General features: G+C 35.7%; 1 protein-coding gene across 5 annotated transcripts in view; it reads right to left on the reverse strand.

Moving 5' to 3' along the window:
• LOC134538423 (serine hydrolase-like protein) overlaps positions 1-24231 on the reverse strand; it is a 29083-nt gene extending 4852 nt beyond the window's left edge. Inside the window, exons 1-4 of one of the 5 annotated variants that reach the window (XM_063379742.1) lie at positions 23886-24231; positions 22356-22512; positions 16929-17307; positions 2504-7229 (exon numbers count right to left, since the gene is read on the reverse strand). In XM_063379742.1, the coding sequence (XP_063235812.1) occupies positions 6761-7229; positions 16929-17307; positions 22356-22476 (969 nt within the window). In that variant the 5' untranslated portion in view covers positions 22477-22512; positions 23886-24231 and the 3' untranslated portion in view covers positions 2504-6760. Of the gene's footprint in view, positions 1-2501; positions 7230-16928; positions 17308-22355; positions 22513-23885 lie in introns of those variants that run through there. The other 4 variants (XM_063379743.1, XM_063379744.1, XM_063379745.1 and 1 more) reach the window with 4 other exon arrangements.
• Between the last annotated feature and the right edge of the window lie 1651 nt (positions 24232-25882).

Here is a 25882-nt window from a genome sequence, read left to right on the forward strand (position 1 = left end):
TTTTTTTTAAGTACTTCTGTGTAAAAGAAATCCAAGAACACAAAGACTGTGTCCTTATCCTTATTTTTTGTGTCTGAACAAAGTATATAAGTTTTGCAATTTCCATTACAAAAAACAGCAGCAGTGAATAAAACAACACTAGCACGAGACCACAAAGCACTTTGTATTTCATTTTGATACTCACAACTGAAAGACATTGCGAAATCAACCTCCAGAACACGCTTTGTAACGTTTGCTTTGTCCTTCTCAAACTCATCATGTTGTATTCTTTTGGTGTTTACATGGAGCATCATTTTAGGCATATCTGCTATCAATTTTTCATATATATCACCTAAACAGTCTTCTTTTATAACTAACTTTATTTTGTTTTCATCATTTTTCTTCCATTCTTTCCAAGTGGTTTTAGAATCTGGTTCTCTTGGGACTACCATTCGTTTCCCATTACTACAAACTTCACAGAGGTTCTGCCAACACAAAGAGTTCAAGCTATCATTGCACAACAGATTTTTCCAAAATTCATTGTTGTATGTATGTTTTAAGGCCTTAAGTTTTAAAATGAAGTTCTCGTGTATTCTGCATTTACACTGCTCTGCAGGAGTCTCTTTAAGTAACAAAACATTTTTTGGCCTTAGACTACAAAATTTAGAGTAACCAATTTTATAATCTGGATTTTCTTCTTTGAATATATAAAATGCTTCATGCAGAAACATAGTCATAAAGTGCTTTTGTAATTTAACTTTTTTTCTATTTTCCCACACAGTTAATACATCTTTCATCCCTGGGCATGTGTATACTATATCTGGACGATAGAAAAAATTTATAACAGAAGTCTCTTCTTTACAACTGTTTCTAGTTCCAGCAATACTTTCTTCCATTGTCGTAGTTAGTTGAAGACCAATGCGTTTAGCAAGACCTGTCACAACAGCTTTTTGTTTTCGTGGTGAGTTTGGTAAGGCCCTTGCAGTCTTCCAAACTGCTTTTGATAATGTCTGCTTGCAACTGTAAGGTGTGCCAGAGGAAGACATATCAGAACTGTTTGCTTTTGCTGCATTTTTAGCATTTTTCTTTGCTCTCTGAAGTCTTTTCCTATTTCTTTCATAAATTTTTTGGGCAGCCTTGTCTTTCACTGTCATTTTCTTTTTCTTATTCTTTCTCAGTTCTGCAATCCGTTTCCTTTCCTTCTCAAGATAACCATCTGGATCTGCAGTCTTGTTTTTCCCTCATTTTTTTCATCCGAGAAGCACTTGTTGTCTTCTTAGATTCCATATTTGTCACTGAAAACCAATTAAATTGATTACTAATAGTAAAACATTTAAATAATAAATTTATGTAACACATAATATGTTATTTTAGATAGGTGAATATTCTACATATGTTGGGTAAAACATTATATTTTTCATATGTCCCGTAGGTGACGTCACGTACGGGACATGATTGTATCTCAAAATTTTTATTGTTTTTAATGCAATTAAAACATATAAAAATTAGGTTAGCTACCTGCATTCTAATACAGTTTGAATTTATATAAGTAAGATATAATAACAATTTGTTCCTGATGAAACATGAAACATAACCTAAATTTGTCACGTACGGGACATCTTCAACACTCACAATTGAATAATTAATTAAGTAGCAATAAAATGTTATTAAATTATTTTTTTGCAAGAAATATGTTTGTGCATACCCTATATTTTGAACTTAAATATAAATATACATTCATTTATGTGACATGTACTTACCAAAGAACCTGAAAGTAGCCTCTCTCTGAGCAAAATAGAAACAGTTGAATAGCAGCCACATTAGAATCAATAAAACAGCTGTTCAATATTAAATGAGTCAAAATTCAACATTGTCTGTCAAAGACCATAACTTTAAAATCTTTTACGTAATGTTTTCTCAACCAGAAAAAAAAAACATTTAAATTAATAAAATTTCCTAATTTTCATGGAATGGCCCTATAGTGTATGTTAAGTGATGATGAACTTGCTAATATTTAGTGAATTATATATAGGTACTAATGAACATACACATTCTTAAGCAATATTAGCAAACAATCTTACTTAAGAGTTTTTATTAGTTTTTCTATGTCTAATTGTAAGGTAACAAATTAAAAGAGTAATGGGTCTTTTTTCTTAATAATGTACGTAATTTTGTTGCCTGTAAATAATAACGCAATTTTTGTTGATTATTTCTAAAACTTAAAAAAAAAATTAAAATTTGTATATTTATAAAACTGAATTTTATTCACTTAAATAAACACATTTCATAAATAATATTTCTTTAACTAGCTATAAAATAAATCCTTTTATAAATTAAAATTTTTCGATTATATTATATGTTAAGTGAAGATTAAAAACAACTGTTAACTATATATGCCATTTTACCCAATTATGTAAATTATTGTTTTATTTACTCATTTGATGTATAATAACCCAAAAAAGAATAATAGTCTAGGCGTTCAAAACACTGATCATTATAAAAAAATAACTACTATAACATACAGAGAAGATCGCCTGCAGTAGCGGTAGCAAAGCGAACGAACTATCTGTGACCTGTCTTCTTTGAATTCGAGATGGGAGCGGACGAACTAAAAGAGCGACCTAGTTCGCACGTGTGTGCTTTTTTTTTTTTTTGTTCCCAGTCGTGTAGTGCTTCTTTACGTTTTACTTTTCAGATGTACTATTTATTTTATTTTGCCGTCCTCTTTGTGTAAACGTTTTTAATAGGAGCGCTTCCGGTCGCGAACTATTATGCGCAAGTCTAATGATTAGCTACTCTTAATATTTACCTTTCACTTTTCTTATCCTGTATTGGAATTCATTAAAAAAATGTTTTACTCCATAAAAGTAATGGGCTAAAAATTTGAATATAACCGAATAAACACTTTAACTCATTAATCACCTTTACTCTTAGCTTTCGGCAACGGCAATATTCTTCCCAAGCCCACACGTTCATATCTGATCCCGCGCACATTTTTTCCCCATCTTTGTCTACTACTTCTATTCTCTCCTTTTTATCTTCAGAACAAAGCCCGACTAGCTTACTAAATAATACTGAAAACATGTACACGCCACTATTCAAAACGTTTACACAAAGAGGACAGCAAAATAAAATAAATAGTACATCTGAAAAGTAAAACGTAGAGAAGCACTACACAACACGACTGGCAACAAACAAAAGCACTCACGTTTTCATCCCAAAACGTTCGTGTACTTGTACCATAGTTGCCAATAATACGAGAAACAAAAATAAAACTATCTCGGTCATCTCGGTGTACTATGAGCTATAAAACTAGTAAGCATAGAATAATTTGGTACACGTACCATAACTATGGTGGCAATACAATGCATGCGCGCGCACGCCAGCCAGCTGTTATCAGCAATGCAAACACAGCAGTTTTTCATGGACCCGCGACATCAAAAATGGCTTCATTAAAATGTCAAACTTCGTATAAAATATAGTATTCAGAATTTCAGTTAATAATTCGCTACATACAATTAACAAATTAACAAAGACTATAAATAATATTAAGCTGTAAAATGCTGCAGCAGGAACTTTAGACAAGATTTAATTTTTTCCCTGACTATTTGAAAAATTTCCTGACTTTTCCATGACTTTTCCCTGCTGGCAAAATTCCCTGACTTTTCCCGGTTTTCCCGGTTTTCCCGGTTGGTCGCCATCCTGATTTTGTAAATAATCAGTTTGACAAAAAAAAAAAGCATTATCCAAACTAAACATTTTTCTGGTTTGAAAATATGCATTGCAAGTTTTTTTTTTTTTTTTTAATTTTCTCGCATTTTACTAATTTTAATATGGGTCTATTCATTTTTATTTCATTTGTTTATATTATTTAGCAACAACTTTTCTTGGACTTTGTGAAGTATGAAAAATGAAGTTTCACAGCATATTTAAATTTTATTAAAAAAAATATTTCATATATATGAAAGATGATATTTGATTTTAATTTAAAAAACACCTTTTTCACTTTTTCATGACTCATCGCATCTTAAAATTGAGTATGTTTTACAATTTATGGTACCCTCAATTTTCCAAATTTACTTGATTCTGAGATACACCTTTGTCATGACTTTTCGGCTCTAAAATTGGCATGCCATGGACAACGATACATTTTAAGGCAAACTCATTTACATAACTTAGAAAATTTAAAATTTAAAAAAAAAATTAGCCTGACAAAAAATTTATTTTTTCACTCCATTTAAATTCCCTGAACTAAAATATTGCCGTAACTATTCCATGATTTTTCACATATTATATTAGTAATCCCCTCACAATTATAGATTTTAAGCAATGCTGGACATTCTGTTTAAATATTGAAAAGTTATGAAAAACAGCCAAATGAGGCACTTGAAACAAGACAAATCAAATTTACACTCAAGACTTTATTAAATAGGTAAATCATTCAGGCACACCGAAATAGTATTGAGATATGAATGATATGCCTTTAATTTATTTATTAAAGTTAGTTTATAAGGAAATCAAACAAATAAAGCACTAAAAACTTTTAATTTTTACCCTTCTCAAACATATTTTTAAAATAAAGCTTGGCAGTTTCTGTACGAAAAACAATGATATAAAATTTGTGACCATTTCAGTTTATCAACACATTTAAATGGTTTAGCTTCTTGCAGTTTATAACAGAAAACTTCATATCCTGGTTAGCACTTCAAATAACAAATCATCACATGCCAGCATTTTCATAAATGTTTTTGTAGAAAATAGTTGGTTTCAGAAAACAACGCTTACACAGATTTAAGAGCATTCCACTCAATAAAATTTTGCTTTAAATAACAATACATTTTTATATAATTCAAGTCATTCAAAGTCATGTGATGTCAGTAATATGTACCTAATTTCATGCACAGCTTTTCGTTCAATATATGAAATGCTCCAAATTGAACAAAAAATAATTGTTTTAGACATGCTATGAAATATTCTCATTTAATTTTCAATTACCTTTTTATAACAGCTTTGGAGCTTTTGTGGAAAATGTATGTGTGTTTTTTTTTAATGTATTGAGCTTTTAGAAAATAAAATAAAAATTTTCAAATAAAATTAAATCTTAAAAAAAAAAGATTGGAATTATAAAAAACAATTATGTACTTTAATATAATTTTATTAAATAAGTCAAAGTACTTGAATGTGTGTGAAATGATGTTCAATAAGCATTTTCAATTTTATTGAATCCAATCTATGAATTGCATTCACACATTCAATGGAATTAATGCAATAGATTAAGTATAAATTTCATACATTGAAATGGCTTAAATTATCTAAAAATCTATAAATTATTGAAAATACCTTTATATAAAACCAATTTCTACATAAACTGTAAGTTGAATAAAGCCTAATAAATCGTACCCATGATACAAATGACATTATGTACCTGTTTCAAAAATACATATTTGATAACAATAGTACAAATACATAAACGAAACATGTTACAAAAGAAACAATGAGTAAACATGTATAAAAATATTATTTTTGTTGTGTATTTTTCTGGTTTCTTTTACATATTTTCTCTTTTAATGCTTGCATTATCATTATTGTTTGTATTTGATAATTACCTGTGTTTATCCCTAAAGTTTTTTTGTATAGCAGTGTTATCAAAACAAATACTTTACAATAATATTGTTAATAAAATTATAGGTAGGGACTGGAAAAAATTTGTGGTTTCAATGCCCTATAGGATAGACTCCATGATCCTCTATGCATTCGGAAAAATAACACTTGTTCATTAACTAATAGCAAGTAGCACCTGTTAACTCTGATGTTTGTAATTCAATACTTCTTTCTTTGAGGGTTATTTATTGGCTCAGAGTCCTTCAGACAAACAGTGGACCAATCACAGAAGCCGAAAAAAGTTAAAACACATTTGGATTCTACCTTAACGCAAAACGAAACCGCAAATTTTTCCTATCAATAATTATAGGCAACAGCACAATCTCATTAAATTTATTAAAAAATATACATTTTTTTAAATTTTTGGCAAAAAAACTTAAGATTAAAAATATCACTTCAGTTAATGTTTAAGTGGTACAATGTTTCATTACAATTTTCAAAAATATACGATTGTAATACCTTTAAACAGTTTTAAATGTTCATTTTAAAAACTTACTTTGAAAAATCACTACAAAATTAATCTCATATTAATTAGTAATGAGCAATTCCTGAAGTGTAAAACTTTTAGGACTGCTGGTAGTTCAAAAATATGTGTAACTGCTGCAATAAAAAAGTTGACATCTTGCAATGCAAGATAATGAATTTACTGGATTTTAAAAAACACCTTTTTCACTTTTTCATGACTCATCGCATCTTAAAATTGAGTATGTTTTACAATTTATGGTACCCTCAATTTTCCAAATTTACTTGATTCTGAGATACACCTTTGTCATGACTTTTCGGCTCTAAAATTGGCATGCCATGGACAACGATACATTTTAAGGCAAACTCATTTACATAACTTAGAAAATTAAAAATTTAAAAAAAAAATTAGCCTGACAAAAATTTAGGATGTTTCACAAATTTTTTTTTAGCTAGATACATCTCTTTACATAACGTCACATGCCACTTAAAATATTAAGTACAACTTCATTTTTTCTTAGGAGTAATACTGCCAAATAGGATAAGTGCATGGCTGACCAATAAATTCTGCTATGCAACACTGTGGGGTTTGACGTACTATAAAAAAAGTGTGCCGTATGATCGATGACTGCGGCCAAGGCGCTACCGGCGAGGTACTTCACAAGGAACTGTCCGGAGTGTACAGGAAACTCATCACGAGAGGGGCGACCGCGCCGGGGTTGTTGAGGTGAACGTCGTGGCCGCCGTCCACAAGCTCGTACCGGAACACCGGGCAGTTCCTCCTGAACGTCGCGGTCAGCTCGCCGGCCACCGGGACGTCCTTCATGGCCGAGTGCCTCGCCACGATCACCATCAGCGGGCAGCTCAGCGAGCCGAGCATGGCCACGTACTGGGCGGAGTCCAGGGTGGGGTACATGAGCCACTTGAAGCGCTGGTCCTTGCGGAACACGAACCGCCCGTCCCCCGCCTCCTCCAAGTCCCGGGACAGCAGGGTGCGGGCAGAGGCCTCGCTGAGCGTCGAGGGGCGCTGCGTCATCAGGGTCCGGACCGCTTGCTCCAGCGTGTACGTCGGCGGCCTCCCCGCCTGCAGCTTCTTCTCCGTCTCCAACAGTTTCCCGTAGTAATACCTGCACAACCAGAAAAAAATATCATCTATACTAATATTATAAAGCCAAAGAGTTTGTTTGTTTGTTTGTTTGTTTGAACGCGCTAATCTCAGGAACCACTGGTCCGATTTGAAAAATTCTTTCAGTGTTGGATAGTACATTTATCGAGGAAGGATATAGGCTATATTATATTATCAATAACATTAGGGATCCTTACTAAAAGTCCAATTTAGAATCAAATGCGTTGGAGGGTGTTAGATACAACATGCAGTACACGTACAAAGTGTGTGTTGACAATGCCGCAGGCGCTAGAAGTTTATTTCCTATTGCCTATTAACATTGTTGCCATGCACTAGATGCCTTATCATTCTTAATTTTCCCATACAAGTAAAAAACACCCGTGTGATATTAACAACGAAGCAATCAGTACCCTCATAAGAGTTCAATTAGTATTTAAATACTTTTTATCACTTTAAATCGCAAACCTAAACTATTGTTTTTTTCCTCTCTCTGTATTTTATTTGTTTTTTATTGCCCTTTTTTTTCAAGTATATATATTTTACAGACTTGAAACTTCACAGTAATGTTCCTTATGTTACGCAGGATGACATTTTCCAAAAATTAGATCCCATGGGTGGTTAAAACCAGGCATCAGTGGGTACTTTGTCTGCATGAGAACAGGATTTTGCATTGTTCATGCCTTCTGCGTCTCCATGGCAACGGGTATCGCGCGGCAGTGGGGTACCCCAAAGGAGGGGCATGTATAATGAGCGGCGCAAGAGTGATCTGCCTGTAGACTGCCATAGCGAAGTGCGGGTACATCAGTTGTACGTTGCGTGCACAAGTCGGGAAACCATCGGCGCTATTCATTTTATCTCCGGTACATTATACAGCATTGTAATAAATTTTCACTGAATTTTTTTTATTTACCATTACTGTAAATGGGAGATGTGGCTTAATTTTTTTCCATTAGTATAGACGTGCGAAGCCGGGCCGGGCAGCTAGTTATGTATAAACTGAGTGTGCATCACAGTGAAGTTCTCTTTTTGTACAATCATTAATTACTTTCCTTACACAGGTGAATTCTTTAAAACTTTTAAGGCTGACACACATCTAGAAACAATACCACCATACAGTATTAACAAGAATATAATCATTCACAATATTTTCATCTTCAAACTAATACTTGCTATATTTTTTCCAAATAGGAATCATATGGTGCCAAAACTCTGTATGTTCTTTAGAACCTACTTGAAACAATGGAAGTATGAAGAGGTTTTTTCATTACTTTCCTACATCAGAACCAAAGTGAACAACCTTATTTGGATCAGGCATACATGGAAACAGCTTCCATTACTGGCTGAACCCAAATTTCATTATTTTATATTTTTTGATAGGTACCAAGAAACTAAATAATTTGAAAACTGAACCATACTTCTGAGAAGAAAAATATCAGTTTGCACTTTATTAAGAATACAGTAGTTTCAACCAAATACTTATAATCCTTTATAAAGACTGACAATTGAGAAGGCATCCGGAATACAGGCAAATAAGTCAAGTTTTTAAACACTTATAACTGATAACTCTTCCAAACCACGAGGCCAATCATGTCCTGACTACAGACTTAAAGATCCAAAATCAATAAAAAGGAAGAGAGATAAATGATTTATTAATTTTTTTATAAGTGTTTTTTACAACTACTTACATTTTTATCTGTATTGTGTGTTTGATCTTAAAAATTCTAGTTTTAATTAGACAGTTAAATAATAAGTCTGTTATGTACCCCTTTTTCCAAACAGGGGTTAGGTTAATACTGTATACTCTAAGATCTAAAAATTTGAATATTCATTTATTGTACACTCAAAAAGTATAAAATATCTTGGTTGTATAAATGAGTATGTGGAAGAAAAATAACTATATGTGGTTAAAGAGGCCTACAAAATCAAATCTGTTGAAAACATATTGGTTTGATTGCCTATGTTATTGATTTAGGCTCATCCAATATGTGTTCAATCCAATCAGTCTCTTTAGGGGTAAGTGTGTACACAAACTTTTTACGTCATGTATTTTACAAGCACTAACAGTGGTAAAGGGTACAGTTGTTAGGTTAACATTCTTCAGCATTTCTAAATTGAATGTTGCCAAGTAGGTGAACGGTGTGTACATTGGGAAGTAGTTTTCTGAACACAATACACTACCACTTTTAGCATACTGTTACGATTTACCACGAGGGGTTCGTAAAGGATAGCCCAATTAATAGATTTTATTGCACACTACACAGTTTTATTTACTACCACTACTTGTCACTTACAAATAATCTTCTAAATTGGCAGATAATAAATTACACGTAAAAAAGGTCAATTCCCCAGTCACTCGTTTCACACACCTCGCTGGACCGCACCTCTGGCGCAACTCTGACCGCAGCACCCCTCGTGGGTCTCCGCCGCGGGACTCCGTCGCCGCACTCCGCCGCCGCCGTCACACCCTTTACCGAGATCCCACACGACGACTCGCTCGCAACTTCACTCGGGACTCCGCCGCGCCCGCAACTCTATCGCCCGGAAACTCCCGACTCCACTGAACTCACTCACTCCCTGCCCTGGAACCTTCGTCCAAGGACTTCGCCACTCTGCCGCACCCGCGGCACTATCGCCCGGAAACTCCGCCGCGGGAGAACTCCCGACTTCACTCACTCACTCAGACTCTCTGCCCTGGAACCTTCGTCCAAGGACTTCGCCCCTCTGCCGCACCCGCGGCACTATCGCCCGGAAACTCCGCTGCGGGAGAACTCCCCACTGAACTCTCTCTCTGACTGACTCGAAGGTCGGCCCAACCTCCTTAAATAGCCCTTGGGTTCCCATCCAGAACAATCGGGCATGTCTCCGAGATATCGCGCGACCTTCGCCGTCGAAATGCCCAGAAACGCATCGTGAGTCCTCGAAGGACGCGGTGGCTGCTCTAAGAACGCCGATAAAGGCGTCTTAGTCATTTTATTCCGCAGTGCGGCCTCTTTTAAGTAACCCGATCTGAGGCAGGTGCGCGCTGCGACGGTCAGGATGTTGCGAGACAGTATGACACGAGATACCAGGGAGAGGATGCGGGTGGAAGGGGGGCGCAGACAGGCCGAACGAGCACGGCGATGCCAAGCACTGCAGCCAAGCGCGATCGTAACAATACTTTATCATCACAAACTTCATTATAGTGAACTTCTTAAATAAGCTGTTGGTGCTGGAAGAAAAAAGTTGGATAGTGCCGTTACCCAATCTTTGACCAAGGCTCGATCCATCGTAATTTCAAATCTTGAAGGATTTTCTCTACAAGTAACAATAGCTTCTAACCAAGAACTTGCACTTCCAATAACTTCCCTCTTCTTTAGTTTTGAGCGAACAAGACCAAAGGTACGGTCACACTGGCTGAATGAGTGACCACGTACGTGATATAAATGAACCACCTCTATTTCATGAGTTTTTGCACACCAGGTACAAAATTTAGTTACAGTAGCATTCCGGTTCTGTCCTCTGATGGAAATAGACAAAAGGATTGTCTTGGGGTTTGGGAACTTCTGCAAATTTTTCTTCAATGTGTCATATACGGACACTACAGAGTTGCTGTTTCCATGTGGCAATAAAATACGACGAATCGTCATTAAACACACGAACATAAAAAAGACATATAGCCAAAGACACCTTTTGTAAAACTGACTGTTCACACTAAGCTTGGGAATAGGGTAGTTTTGGCCATAATCAAACTCTACAACTAAGTAAGACTCATTTGCATCTTTAGGCTTGAAAATAAAATCTGCCCTTAGAGAGTGATTTTTTTTTAAATTTCCATTTGAGGATTTCCAGATTCACTTTGCAAGGATCATTTGCATCTCTGAACAGCTTTTGGGAACACTGACAACAAAAATCACATGTCTGTCGTAGGACCTGTAAACCTGTATTTAAAATAGCTTTTAAAAAAATCACGATAGGTAATGTTCACATGAAAGTTTGAGAGGCCTGTTAGTCATTTCTTTTTAATAGATCTTAAACATAACAAAAAGGTTTTTACAGTGTTTTCTGTATTTTCAAAATACTTCTATTTGTTTTATAAGCACAATAGTGGCTAAAATCACTAGGTAGCAGTTGTAAATGAGCCTTCATTAAGTCTACATCATCAAGTGGATCACTTATGTAGATGGTGGTTGTGAGTTCCATGCCTTTCTTGAAAATCAGCTCCACTTAAGGACGTAGACTGAATAACACAAAGCCTTTTAAACAGATATCTGAAATATAGAAAAAACTTTTGACAAACAATAAATTGAGTGCCATTCTTCTGGAGTAAGACCAAGTTTTGAGACGAGGTTTCTTTTGGTTGTTACTAATGTTGATATTAGCAGACAGGATCATACAAGCTGATAGGTAGGCATCTTGAAGTGCTTTGTTTTGCCCATTGTAGAATGAGTCAAATAATTTACACTGGTTTTGAAGTGGAAAATGTTCATAACATCTATTTTTACAACATTCACTAAACAATGTAAAATATTTTGATGGAACTACTTCACCTTTGCGTAACATACTCTTCACCTCGAACTTTACTAATTTTTGAGCTTTCTTGTATCTTATTTACATACCTATATATCAATTGTCTCCTATTCAACTGGCTCAGTTATATTCATCACTTTAGTTAGTTAATAATGAACATTTTAAAGCACAAACTACAAGATAACTGTATCACTAGGTTATGTTACATGTTTCAACATGCTCACAACTATAAAACATGTGTTTACAAAAACTGTGCTACTGAACTCTAGTGTTGAGATACGGAACTGAAATTTTCACAGAGTATTCTCATCACTATGGCGTTTTATAAAAAATGATGGTCGGAAAAAGGGCACACAGGCCTGTGAGACTTTTTCCGGATGCTGCCTCAATCGTACATACATTTTTTGTAGTAAATATAAGTCTCTACAACTGTAAGCCTGAGGTGCCTCAAATATATATGTGACTAAAAGTATTAGTGATAAGAAAGTATCTCTTCAACTCAACCAGAGACGCTTTAGCAGAAAATTTTGTGATTGCAGATTTATACTTGTGTTTCAGTGAACGTAAATATGATCACATACAGTATTTAAATTTATTCCTTCTTTGCAGAAAGTTACTCTTTACAAACACAAATGAATGAATCCTGTGTTTAGACTTTTGTGAACATAGACGTCATTAAGTTGGATGAGGAGAGAAAATGGCGGAATACGTTGTGTGGGAAACAGAAGAAAATCCATGGCTCCCAGCAATGTCCACCACTTCACCCAATTACAAAGACATAAGTTTGTTCTCATTGGGAACAAAATGTGGATCGTTAGGAGTGAGGCGAGAAATATGATGTTTAAACACAGTGTTTCCCAAATAAAACTGCGTGAATCCGAATGTATTCTCCTTGAAAACAAATAAATTAGTGTTGTGCGAGATCTCGAACCTCGAGAAAAATTTCGAGAAATATTGCATTCTCGAACAGCGAGCGAGAAAAATAATTTCTCGAAAAAAAAAACGAGAATTTTTTTGGTACCGGTAACAACTCAATATGGAATGGAAACTAAATTTGATATTTATAGTTGTATTTTTATATGTTGAACATTACATATACACTGCCATTATTTTAGTTTAAATGTTTTAAAAATACCAAACGCATCTGCCTGTTTGGACGAAAAATGATTTGGCGGAACACAAAGCAAACATGATGCAATCATTAAGAGATATTAGACTAGCCGATAGTCAACCATCCAAAACCTTTATCAATAACCGAAACTGTGAATAAAAACTGTCATAAGAAATTCCAATTTATCCTGAAAGAAAAACTGCCGTATTTAATTTTTGAATTACATAAGCGTAATACATAATAAAATACGTTCGAACCTAACCTACAAAATTGGTTTTGTTTACATACACGTTATTACGATAAAGTTATAAAAAGCATTACCTTTAATTTAGTCATAATATTTTGTTCGGTAATGTTTAATAGCATACTGAAATGTTGATTATTACGGCAAACTACAAAATTTACTTTTTAACGAACAAAAGGAAATGGTGGTCATACTGCCAGACCGAGTCTGCTTCGCTGATCCGTTTCTTATTTCATTTCCAATAAAAGACTGTGCAAGTCATGTGATTGCTAAATGGACTGGAATGGAAAGGAATGGATTGAACACGCAGAACAATTCACGCCCTTGTATTACGTAAAATTACGTGAATGTGTGTGTTCAAACCCGTTGAAAAGGCAGAATAAATAGTATGTTCATTTCATTTCCTTTTCCACCTTTGTTTCACTCAGTCGTAAGATGTCACGAGTAATGAATCCCGCATATCAGTGTGGAAGTATTACACAAAAAGTGGCGATAAGTCAACGGGAACCACAATTAACATGTTAGCTACTAGACTTTTACCTAAGTGAGTGAATGTTTATTTATAATTTAGTGTAGGCTTACATAACGTGTGGTGCATGTAAGTTGTGCACAGGCAACTAAATTGACATTCTATATGATAAACAACAGTTTTATGTACAGAACAATGTATTTTGAAAGTGATATCTACAGTAAATCTTGATTATTTAAAAATTTCTCATTCTTGTCTCGTTTCTGGCGAGAAAAATATTTTCTTTCTCGAAAATTTCTCGAGGCCTAAATCTCATTCTCGCACAACCCTAAAATAAATAAATAATAAAAAAAAGTTAAATCCCTATTTTCTCAAAACCAAATCTCAAATTCAACCCTTGAAACCGAATCTAGGTTTTTAGGGTCAAAAATTAAGTAATATAAGAGAAAAAATTTAACTATGGTGTTAAAACATTCAATCCCTCAAAGGCACATTTCTCGAACTAAGTATCTTGGAGATCAGTAATAGGATAGGGACAAAGAAAAACACAAATAGATTTAGTAAACTTCAGAGTTGTCAGTGTTGAATATTTGAAATTACCTAAGTTTCAATTATAAATACATATCGTAATTTCATTTACATAATTAGATGTTAAAGCTATAGTATCTTAGAGAATGGTAAAAGCATAGGGATAAAGAAAAACACAAATAGATCTAGTAAACTTCAAAGTTGTCAATGTTGAATACAGTAGAGTCTCGCTAATCCGGACTTGTCCGGACCAGACCCTGTCCGGATCACCGAAAGTCCGGATTAACCGTAATCAACTTTAAAATGTATCAAAAACAAGTTTTATAGGCTAAAGAAAAAATCTTTATGCTTAAAAATCAACTGTGTTTTATTATAAAGTACTTAAGAAACTAAGTACATATATGTAACTTATAAATAACACAATACATTAAATTTAAAATTAATTTACATTTAATTTTTCGTTGAGTTTGAGCGCGAACGCTTGTAATGTTACGCCCGACAGCGGAACGCCTTGTTCACGTTGTTGACGAAACCAAATGTACAAAGCCTCGTCTAAAGTTTCATTTTTTTTTAACGTGCTTCCTTTACCCAGACTGTCCTTACACACCATTTTGGCACAAAAATCTTCAATTTCTTTCCGATTTTTTTTTCCAATTAGAAACAGTTTGTTTTCCCGCTCCTAAATCTTGCGCGATTCTAGTTAATGATTCACCCGCATCAATACGAAATAAGACTTGGTGTTTTTACTCCATTGTTACAGTCACTTTCTTACGTTTAGTAGCCATTACGTTGCATTTAATAAGTGCACACAATACAACACTCGCACTGAATAAAAATAACTGTCACGGGCACCTATCACCAGCACGAGTAACCATCGACTGAAGGGAACAAAACAAAACAACTAGCAGATATAGAGTGAGTCACTTCTTGGAAAACAGACGATGAGCAGAAAACTAGCGGTAAGACTCCCGGCAACTGAGGGCAAGAGGACTTTCTCTTAGAAATGTATTTTCCTATTTTCTTTTGTCACAACATTCTTTTTCATCATTTTTTTTTTAGATCCGTCCGGATTAACCGGGTGTCCGGACTAGCGGGGTCTGGATTAACAAGACTCTACTGTATTTGAATTACTACAGTTCCTCAAATCTCAAATCTTTCAAACTATAGAGATTCAACGGTGTTTAAGGATTCAACTTGGACCCTCCCTAAAAATAATATACTCTGACATACATAAGTACTTGCAAGCTGATACTTGCAGATTCATACACGAAACTATAAAGTAAGTTTTAAACAAATTATTAGTCATAATGTTTTACTGTTTGTAACTGTTTATTTGGGCAGCACACAGATTAATGAATGGTTTATGTTAGTACAGGCCAAATCAACACCATACTATAATTCACTTTGTAACTGTGTGGCTGACCATTTACAACCTATAAATCATCAACCACAGAGCACAGTTCAATTACATTATCTGAACAAGCTAGTCCACCCAAAGAAACATATCACTTGTCAGTGCAAAAAGAGTCATCCTACTTTGTTTTTCTACAAGGATAAATTTTTCTGTTGACTTTTTACTTTAGAATAGCATCGTGGCAGCCTGTTTTTGCTTGCTCTTGTAAAGAATGAATAAGAGATGTAGCCTGAAATCGCTTTGTTATCGCTCACTTCAGCGGACGAGACGTGGAATGTTACTAAGTGTGCACACTGTGCAGTGTGTGCCACAATAGGTGACTTTTTTGGTGTTTTTTTTTTTTTGCAACACAGGGAAAGAGATAATTGCTTCAGCTGTCAGGATAACCCTCGCCAGTTGTTAAAACAGTAAGTAGGAAGGTGTGGGCCTTGGGCATGCATCTCAATATTTTTCTGTTGCATTGCATCCTATGCTTCGCACCGTTGCGCTGTGATCCTAGCAACATGCGTTCACTCACAAAGATATTCGCTGTTGGCCTAGTGGCATGGAACAAATAATAAAAAAAGATGTTAAGTCTCGCCTGCTTTAAAGAGGAAAGTATTACAACAAAACTTAACATAACCGGAATTATCTCAGAATTCATGGCTTTTTACCGGTTGGTTTTTAGTCCCGTCAAATCCCCACCATTTTCCCAGTTTTTCTGGCTTTCACAGTTGGTAGACACCTAACGTGGTGGACATTGCTGAAAGTTAAGCATTCCTCCCATGCTCCACACTCATAATCACCCATTATTGTCTTTGATGTCAACGAGATGTTACACTATAATAAGGGACAAGATTTTATTATTTTATTTTTAATACAATTTAGTTTTTAAAACAAAGTGTTATTATTTTAATTTTATAAATCTATTCTATTTATATAAATATAGTGTTTTTAAAAGTATATTTCTCAGATATATCATAATACTAATTTATTAAAAATAGAGAAATTTTGACTATTAAATTATGTAATTTTGAAAATATAATCATTTGTAACAAGCTTGCCTAGAGCAGAACTATCTGGAATGAAGATAATTTTGCAAATGTTTATGTGTTTGGAAAATGTACCATCAGACATGCAAATGAGTTACTATTAATAGATACAAGCTCAAACAATGCTAAATTAAAATTTTCCAATCAACACTTTATGCTGACAAAATTACATTCATTGAATTCAAAACATTAAAATTTAATTATTTTTTTTAATTAAAGTGAAGTTATCTGAAACATGGATTAATTGTATGATTTCAGTTGAATTTAAGTGCTTTGTGGTGTATTAACATGCATTTCAGTGTTACATGGAGCACTGACATGCTTTTCCATGTTATTTCACCATGTGATCTTGTCCATCCATTCAAATACTAGTACCTAATACGGAGCACACGTGTACCTGATGAGCGAGACGTGGTACTCCTTAGGCAGGAAGGCGTGCGAAACAAAGTCGATGACGACCATCTTCCTGACGAGCTCCGGGAAGGTGGAGGCGAAGAAGTAGCCCACGATGCCCCCCAGGCTGTGGCACAGCAGGGAGAGCCGCGGCCAGCCCAGACGCTCCACCAGCATCCTCACGACGGTCACGAGGTCGAACACGCGGTACAGGGCGCCCGGGGGCAGGTGCGAGGAGCGGCCGTGCCCGGGCAGGTCCGCGCACACGAAGTAGAACCGTCCCGCGGGCAGGAGCGGCAGCAGGCGGTCGAACGAGGCCGCGTTGTCCATCGTGCCGTGCAGCGCGAGCACCGGCTCGTGCGAGGGGTCGCCCCACGCTCGCGCTGCGCACGCCCACGGTTCACAGTGACAACCTTCCCAGGGGCCCGCCCCACACCGCCGCAACACGCACACTGTGCGCAGAGCTTCATGACAAACCACCGGCAATATCACGCTAAACAAAGTCTATTTACGAAAATCATTTAAGAATAGACTAGTTGCATATTCCATTTATAAACTGTCTTCTTGAGAGCGAAAATGCCTTCCAGTTTTCAGGATAATATTTTGGTGTGAAACTCCCAGTAAAAATTCTCGAAAGCAGTAGAGAGAGTTCCAATACAACTTAATCTTCATTTCTTATGTTCTGGTTACCGTTTAAAATCTCGTAGTTCCCTGTGCACGACGTAAAGACTGCACGCCAGTTCAGAGCCTTGCGCTTAGAGACGATACCGCACTGGAAGAAACCAGCAAGCGTCGCACTTATCCCGCCTCACTAATATGAGTACAGCCCTTTAAAACAATATGTACTGCTTAGTAATTTTGAATACCTTTTGACTCTAAATTCAATCAAGACTTAATTTATGGTTTTATGGTAGAGCATAGGTTTAGATAGCTCTGCAGATACACTGAAAATTTGTTTATATCCCAAACATCTCACTACGAAAGAAAAATACTATCTGCTATGTTGTAAATAAAGCTCTTAACTTTGTAATGGAGCCTAATAAATTTTCCACTTTCATTGTTTGGTAAAAAAAAAAAATTTATTTTAAAATATCATACCTGAAGGAATTTACACAACTTTTATTTTGCGCAGAGTATAAACTAAGGTGCTTAATAAAACTGCTGCAAAACTTACCAATGCACGCAGCACACAATACCTCATCCCATGCAAGTTAAGCTGTTTGTCATATGCCAGTCACCTAAATATTGATAATACAAGTTTAGCTTTATAGAACCAGAATAAAATCTAAAGAAAAACACCGAAATGTTGATACAAAAAAACTGCATAAATGGTAATTCTGAACTAGTAGCTAGTCACATTTAGTAATTTGTATAGTATTTACACAAAAGAGTTATATTTTGCTCATTTATATCATGTATAAAATAGGATGTTGTTATGTATGTATGTACGTATGTATGAAAGTTTTACTCTCTGACACAGTTTGACCGAGTGCCATGAAAGTTGACACATCAAAGTGTTTCTTCATGGAGGATTTTATGCTATCCATTTTTTTGTAACTCTCCACTAAATGGCACTGTAGTGCATCAACTTCTAAACCGTTCAACCGATTGCCATGGGTAAACAGGAAATTATAGGTCATAGACATACACACAGTAATTGTGCGACATTTCTCTTTGTCCACCACACTGTCATACAGCGCTATCCATTTTGCTTTAACTCACAGACAATATATCACCCTGTGTTCAGCCTGGACAATGCCAGGTACTGCAGCTAGTAATCTATATAAATAAAAATGTAAATGTTCATTTGTACAAAACAGCTAATCTCAGAAAAATCTTCACTGATTTCTTTGAAATATTGACATAATGTTGCATTCGTATACGTTTTTATATAATAAAAAATTGATTTAAAAAATGAGCGTGTGTAACTCATCACACATGATTTGGCAATTACAAAAAAATTGTGTGCTTTTTATTTTCCATTTAACCAGACTGAGCCACGGCAACACAAGGCCAGTACAACTAGTGCTAAATAGGAAAGTCCAGTGAGACAAATTGATGCATTTATAAGTATGTTGGAGAGCAAAATAAAATAACGTAAAGCCATAAATGTTTATGATTCAAAGTAAAAATTATGTTTATTATCAGGCTTATGAGACCAGTGAGAAGGCAAAATAATGGTGCCAAAATGACCAACTTGAAAATTAATAATCACTGGTGCATTCAGCAAAGCACTGCTAACATTCAAGGCATGCAGCAGCAGGGTTGGTTTTTATATAAACACAAAATGGTTTTTAAAATAATGTATTTTTAAATCAAATATCTTAATTTTTTTTAATGAAAGGTCTGAATCCACTCTAATAGCAACAAAAGTTAGCTCATTAATATTTCTTGTGATTTACAGGAACAAAAAATTATATTAGAATCAAGATCTTATCATTTAAATTATCTGAATAAGTTTCAAATCATACCCAGCTAAATACTCGTGTAAAATTAAATTAATTAGTGAATTGTAGACAGTGCAAAAAAAAAAGATTAAAAATATAAATTTATTATTAAAAATAATTCCTTTTCTGTGGGAGACACCCATTCTATGGAGAATACTCTTCCTGTGGGGAAATACCCTTTCTGTGGTTAAGTCCCAGTCAGATGTGCAGATTTGCTGGACTTAAGTTCTTTGATGTTATAACGTTTCTGGTTCAACAGGAGTGGCAGAAAGTGCAATGTTGTATGGCTTTCCTTTGAACATGCTAAAATAACTAACATAATAAAAAAGCTGGTTTAAAAAAAAAAGTTCAAACAAAAAAAATAGGTTTGGTTTTTTTCAAAACTGTTTATTTTTATAAACCTGGTGTGCATTGATGTAGGTTACGCTGAATACATGTATTTGTCTGCTACAACTGGTACAGCAAGGCAAATGGTTCGTGAAGCACTGATGCAGCGGCGAATTGTTTCCTAATGCATCCGAAGATGTTCACTAACCCTATTCAAGAAAATAGTGGAACTCAAAAGATGACTATTTTACACGAAAAACCTATGTATAAACAATCATTAATGAAAACAAAAAGGTTCAAATTATAGTAAACTCTCGATTATCAGTGTTAATTGGGACCTACTGATGCCCGGATAATTGAAATCCTGTATAAAAACAAACAAACTGGATAATCCGTTTTATGGTAAGGCCAGCTCTCGAACCTGTTTTCAGTAGAATTCTGGGCACAAGTGAAGTCTTTGTTTATTGTCTCTCAGCTTATTGGGATGTAAACAATATGGCATTGTGTCGCCATGCGGTCTTGCTCCGTATTTTGGCGGAGAAAGAGGCAGCAGTCACAACCCCCCCCCCTCTAACCAATGTATGATTTAATTTTTCTACCCCTCAGCGACAAGTTATCATTTCTTCTCAGTACCCTGTCCTTTCATAAAACTAGCACACAGAGAAACTTGTGCCAGGCTGGAGGAACATATAAGTGGCACTTCAATACACCCATTCTTAGAAGCATGCTTTTCACCGACGTTAACACCAGAAAGTTTCCATTAGTCAAAGATGGATGCTGCAATACGTTCGTTGCAATCGAAGCTGTGGCAGTGTTCATCATTAAATGTTCGGTCACAAACGTAGGAAATGAATAGCACAAGGAAACAATGTTGTTGGCAGGTTTTCAACCTGTCGTGATAAGACACGTGAAAATTGCCTTAATTACGTTGCTAGTTCACAGTCATTTACAACAGCATTAGAGGGAAAGTTAACTTAACACTGCTCAAGATAACTTCACGCAAACCGTGCATACACAAATCCTGGCTAGCTTTTTTGAAGTGAAAACTTCTATAGGAAGGTTTGGATAGGGAGTAAATTCATGTAAGTCGTCGTCGACATGGTCACGTGACGTGTTAACGATAACACTATATCTGTTCAAATTGTGTTTTTGTTCAATTTTTATTTTAAATCTTAAGTATACAATTACTGTGCAGTAAAAAGTGAGTATAAAATATACTAATATTCTCATATAGATATATAGTTTGAATAACGACGAAAACAGTCTTTGTAGCAATATAACCTAAAAATTAAGAACATCATTATTTATTGGTTTAATACCTACAATTACTATGCAAAGCATATTTTATAGTAATTTATGAGCTATTTTACTAACGTGATGAAACAAATTTGTTGTGTGATAATATTTTTTCATAAAAATTGCGAAAATGTCGCTGATTTTTATCAAAAAATATTTTCTTTTGTTACACAATTATATTTTACAAAGTTAGTATTTCTTATTTCAAATTATATTTGTACTTTCTTATTATTAATAATAGTTAATCCTATTATTATTATTAATTCTATCATTTGAAGCTTAGGAAAAAATGTTGTGTACATTATATTGTTATTCTCTCTAAATATCTATTTTTAATATTTATTTTAGATCCTCGATTCTGCGTGGAAAACAATGATGATGTCTTCAGACGACAGAAAAATAAAATTGAAAATAACAACTGTTTGTTTATAGTTTTAAGTTTTCACTTCTGTCAGCAGTCCTCATGACTGCTTTGAAATTTTTTTCTGGTGTCCTTTCCTCCAGCCGGTCACATCACTTGCCGCGCTCCTGCCTGGCTCACGGGTAGGTGGAAAGTAGCATATCGGCACGTGAAAAAAAAGATGGAGACATAAAGCAGCAGTCCGGGTATCCCCCTCTGGTTTAAAGTGTGACAAATGTGACAGGTGAGGGGGTAACATGGTTAAAAATATAGAATGGCCAAGAGAAGAAGTTTGCTGGGAGCGATGCCACACTTTTTTACAGCTGCAGAATATAAAAAATGGGAATTGCTACGTATAACGTACCCACGTTTCATCCCTTGATCCTGATGGCATGATCCTGTATGATTGATCCTGTGGTATATGATGCTTGCTGTTTTAAATTAGTGCGTCGAAAGATTCTGGACATATCAAAATGTTAGGAAATGAAAAAAAAATTATTTTTGGTTTTATTATTTGATTTTATAATACTATCATAATTCAGTCTTACATTTAAATTTTTTTATATTCAGGACCTTTCAATGTACTAAATAAAAACATCATGTACCACAGGATCAATGTATTCAGGATCATGTCGTTAAGACTTGGATACGTGATACAAAACTTTTACCGGTTACTGAACTTCAAAAAACAAAACTTAAAAATAAAATCTAAATTTTTAAAACCATTAAGTACAACACCATTATACTGGCATAGAAAATTAAAACCAATTACAGCGCACATAAAATAACATAGGCGGGCTAATCATTGAAAAAATACATGCTGTCCATAACCACAATTATAATTAACTTAAAAAGGAAATTAGTTTCAATAATCATTCAAACCCTAAGAACCAGACCATCAATGAGAAGCTAAGCAATATATCTGGGAAGCAGATGGGACGGAAATCGTTGTGTCATGCACCTGCTATGTGACCCCACGGAACTGGTATTTTCAGTTCCGCCACTTGGTGTTTCGCAGGCGAACCATTAGCCTCCCCACTGCAAACTTTGACCAGCTCTGTCGTGTTGCTGCTTCTGGACATCCTGGCGACACCACCGCTGATTCTGAAATGACAAGTCTAGAAAAGAAAAAAAAACTACAATTAATCCCTGCATCACGAGCGTGAACCTTGTGTGTCACTTTTTTTTTTTTGCAGAAAACTTAATAGGTCAGTTAAATGAGAAGTTCTTATAAGTTTTTTTTTTTATATAGACAACATGGTACTGGTAACAGGAAATAATATTTAATGTTTTTAATTTCTGAGGGTAGTAATACACAGATTTACCACTGAAGGATAAGTTTAAAATGATTCCTTTAACTTAATCAAATTGTGAATCTTAGGTTGGCAGCTGTCCCTAGCATCATTCAAACATTTTAACTCATGTTAGCATGGTCCAACTCATTGACTCAGCTTCTTCTAGACCCTAGACTCCAGTGGGGCCCTAATATTTTGAAGAAGGTCCTTGGTCTGTGGGGTTAATGATTCCTCTAAAACATTGTTTTTAAGTCAACAAAGAACTTAATTTTTAACAATTGTTTTGCTAATTAATTTGCATGTTCAAAGTATAACTAGATAAAATAACAATGGTTTTAGAAATAGTAACATTTTAATAGAATACATTGTGTTTATGTTGTAAAATGAAGAATATAATACTATTAAATGATGAACATTTTAAATTATGGGTGCAACGATAAAAAAAAGTTCCAGCGCTGTGCCCTGAGCTTTCCCGGCCCTGCTTTCTAGTTGAGTCAAAGGTTCTATGTTGGATTCCTAGCTGGGTTGGAGATTTCTTGGAAATTTCCTTCCCAGGTTCAGGACTAGGTGCTGTGTTGTCTTTTCACCCACATACTGTGTAAGGCAAAGAATAACCACTGCAGTTTCACCACGTCCATTTTGCCTGTCAGCCATGGTCGACTCCCCGTGGGGATGGCTGGGATATGATCCAGTCTTAAAGCTGCTCACCCCATCGTCACGTCAGCAGGGACCGAATGTGATTCACGTATTTGAACTTGTTAGCACTATCATTAAAGTAAGTTAGGGCAGCAGTTATTCTGAAATTCTCTGGCTAATCGATTTTAGTCGGGGGAAAGGTGAAGATTTTACTGACGTTTTGGTCGACGTTGCAGTCATCTTAAGAAACTGCTGCCATGAAATTGGGAACCGAAGAGTTGGTGTAATCTTCGCCTTCGATACGGCTCGAAACCACAAGCCAAGCAAATTCAATAACCGCAAAAGTCTTAGATCCTTACTAACGGCAGTTAGTCTTTTTTTAATGCACTTCAGTCTAACCAATAGTTTGAGTGAATGACAATTAGATCCATGCTCAATACAAACTTTCTTAAAGCAACCCACAGAACTTGTTGAAAATGCAGCACTAAGAAATATGACATTTCAGAAATAAATTCCATCAATGACAGGTCAATAAAAACAATATCCCCAAAACCACATACCTACTGGGATCCGCGGTTATCTCATTCCAAATTTTATCTTCGCATATTCACACATCAACGCAAAGTTAGACTTCAATCACCCAAAAATTTAGAAACGTAAGATTACATTAGAAGGTCACGGGATGTAAGTGCAAAAAAAAGTGCATAATCACGATCATCAGCGGCAATCACATTATTTAGATTCTGTTCACACTAACTTAAAAAACCCTTTTATGCCAATATTTTAAATCTTCATTTTTATTTTTTTATTTTACTAGAGAAAAAATAACTTAGAAACTATCATTGGTTAAAAAATAACCTCAATTAGGACAACACATCAAAGATATATGAATATGACAAAGACTATAAACAGGCTTGAAACATGAGTGGCCAAGTCTCATTTACTCTATGACATCAAGATGAAAACAAGGTAAAATATTGGGGATTTTTTATTATTATTTTTTTTACTTTTTGCGCAAATTGTTGCACCATATTGTTTAGACACTCAAACACTAATTTATTGCGATGAAGAAGGGTACAAAAATTTTAGTAAGTGCCAACATTTAGTCACGTTTATAATTTGAATTCCCGCATCACTCGCAACTGTGCTCGCAACTGTCTAATGACAGCAAAAAAACGGGATGAGATGACTGCGTGTGTGTGTGTGTGTGTGTGTATACATTAGAGGTGGGTTGTTACAGCAACCGCCTCGTAAAACTAGGCTGCTATGCGGACGACACAGTCCTATACAGCCGTTCACATAACCTACAATTAGCCATAAATAGACAACAAACTGCACTCAGCTCCATGCAAGACTGGTGCACAAAATGGCGCATTAAAATAAACACTACAAAGTCTGAAACAGTTATTTTCAACGTAAAAATCTACCACCACATGATCGCAGACCTGACTTAATGCTGTTCGGCGACCAAATTCCCCACAAAGACGTTGCGAAATACTTAGGTGCCACATGGATCGCAAACTACTATACAGGATTCACATAGATTCGAAGAAGGGACAGGCACATGGTAGAATGTGTGCATTGTACCCAGTAATGAGTAGGCGCCTCGGAGGCACAGTTAAAAACGGACTGCTGCTCTATAACGCCCTCATCCGCCCAATAATTACATATGCAGCCCCTGTGTGGGCTATAGCAGCTAAATCACACCTTCCAAAATTACAGTGAATACAGAACAAATGCATTCGCATCGCTACAGACCCTCCCCGATACTGCCCAGTCGAGGCTCTCCATCGGGAAACGAACACAGAAACATTGCATGATTTTTACGTCCGAACCACGCAGACATTTTATGACAAATGTGCAACACATGAAAATTCACTTGTTTCATCACTAGGACAATATGATCCAGATGAAATAATTAAATTCAAACGACCGAAAATGGTACTTGCGCACCGACCGCCGTAGTGCGCTGTGATTGGCCGGACCCTCCAGGCAATCCAGCGCGCGCGAATTTTTTTTTTTTTTATTTGCCCAGAGTCCGGACCCCGACCAAATGGTTGCAAACTGTTCAGAAAATTCGGTCCAGCGCTGAGTGTGGCTATACTTTAATGGGTGGCCATGCCGCTGGGCACAATGCACAAGCCTGCTGGCAGCTCAAACACTTACAACAAGCTCTCACACAGCCCGTACAACACCGTTAGAAATAAAGCGTAGGAGTTGTTGTTAGGGACCCGCGATGAAGGAGTGGGCAATTTCTCTAACTGCCGACAGCCTTTTACTGGCGACAGGCGACCTGAAGCTATGTCCTCTCCAGAGTGTGTCCCGACTCATCAACTTGCGGGTAACACAATTTAAATTAATTATTCGTAGCTTCCTAGCGTAGATGTTGCGGCTAGTGTCTTGCAATGACGGATCAGATAGTTTCTCTAACTGCCGACTGCCCTTGCTGGCGACAGGCGACAATGAGCTGTGTCTGCTCCGGAGCATGACCTAGTGCCAATACTCGCGATAATTAATGCAATTAACAACATCGTGCGTACACTAAAATTACACTACA

Source organism: Bacillus rossius, chromosome 13 (assembly GCF_032445375.1).
Source record: "Bacillus rossius redtenbacheri isolate Brsri chromosome 13, Brsri_v3, whole genome shotgun sequence".
Taxonomy (NCBI): domain Eukaryota; kingdom Metazoa; phylum Arthropoda; class Insecta; order Phasmatodea; family Bacillidae; genus Bacillus; species Bacillus rossius.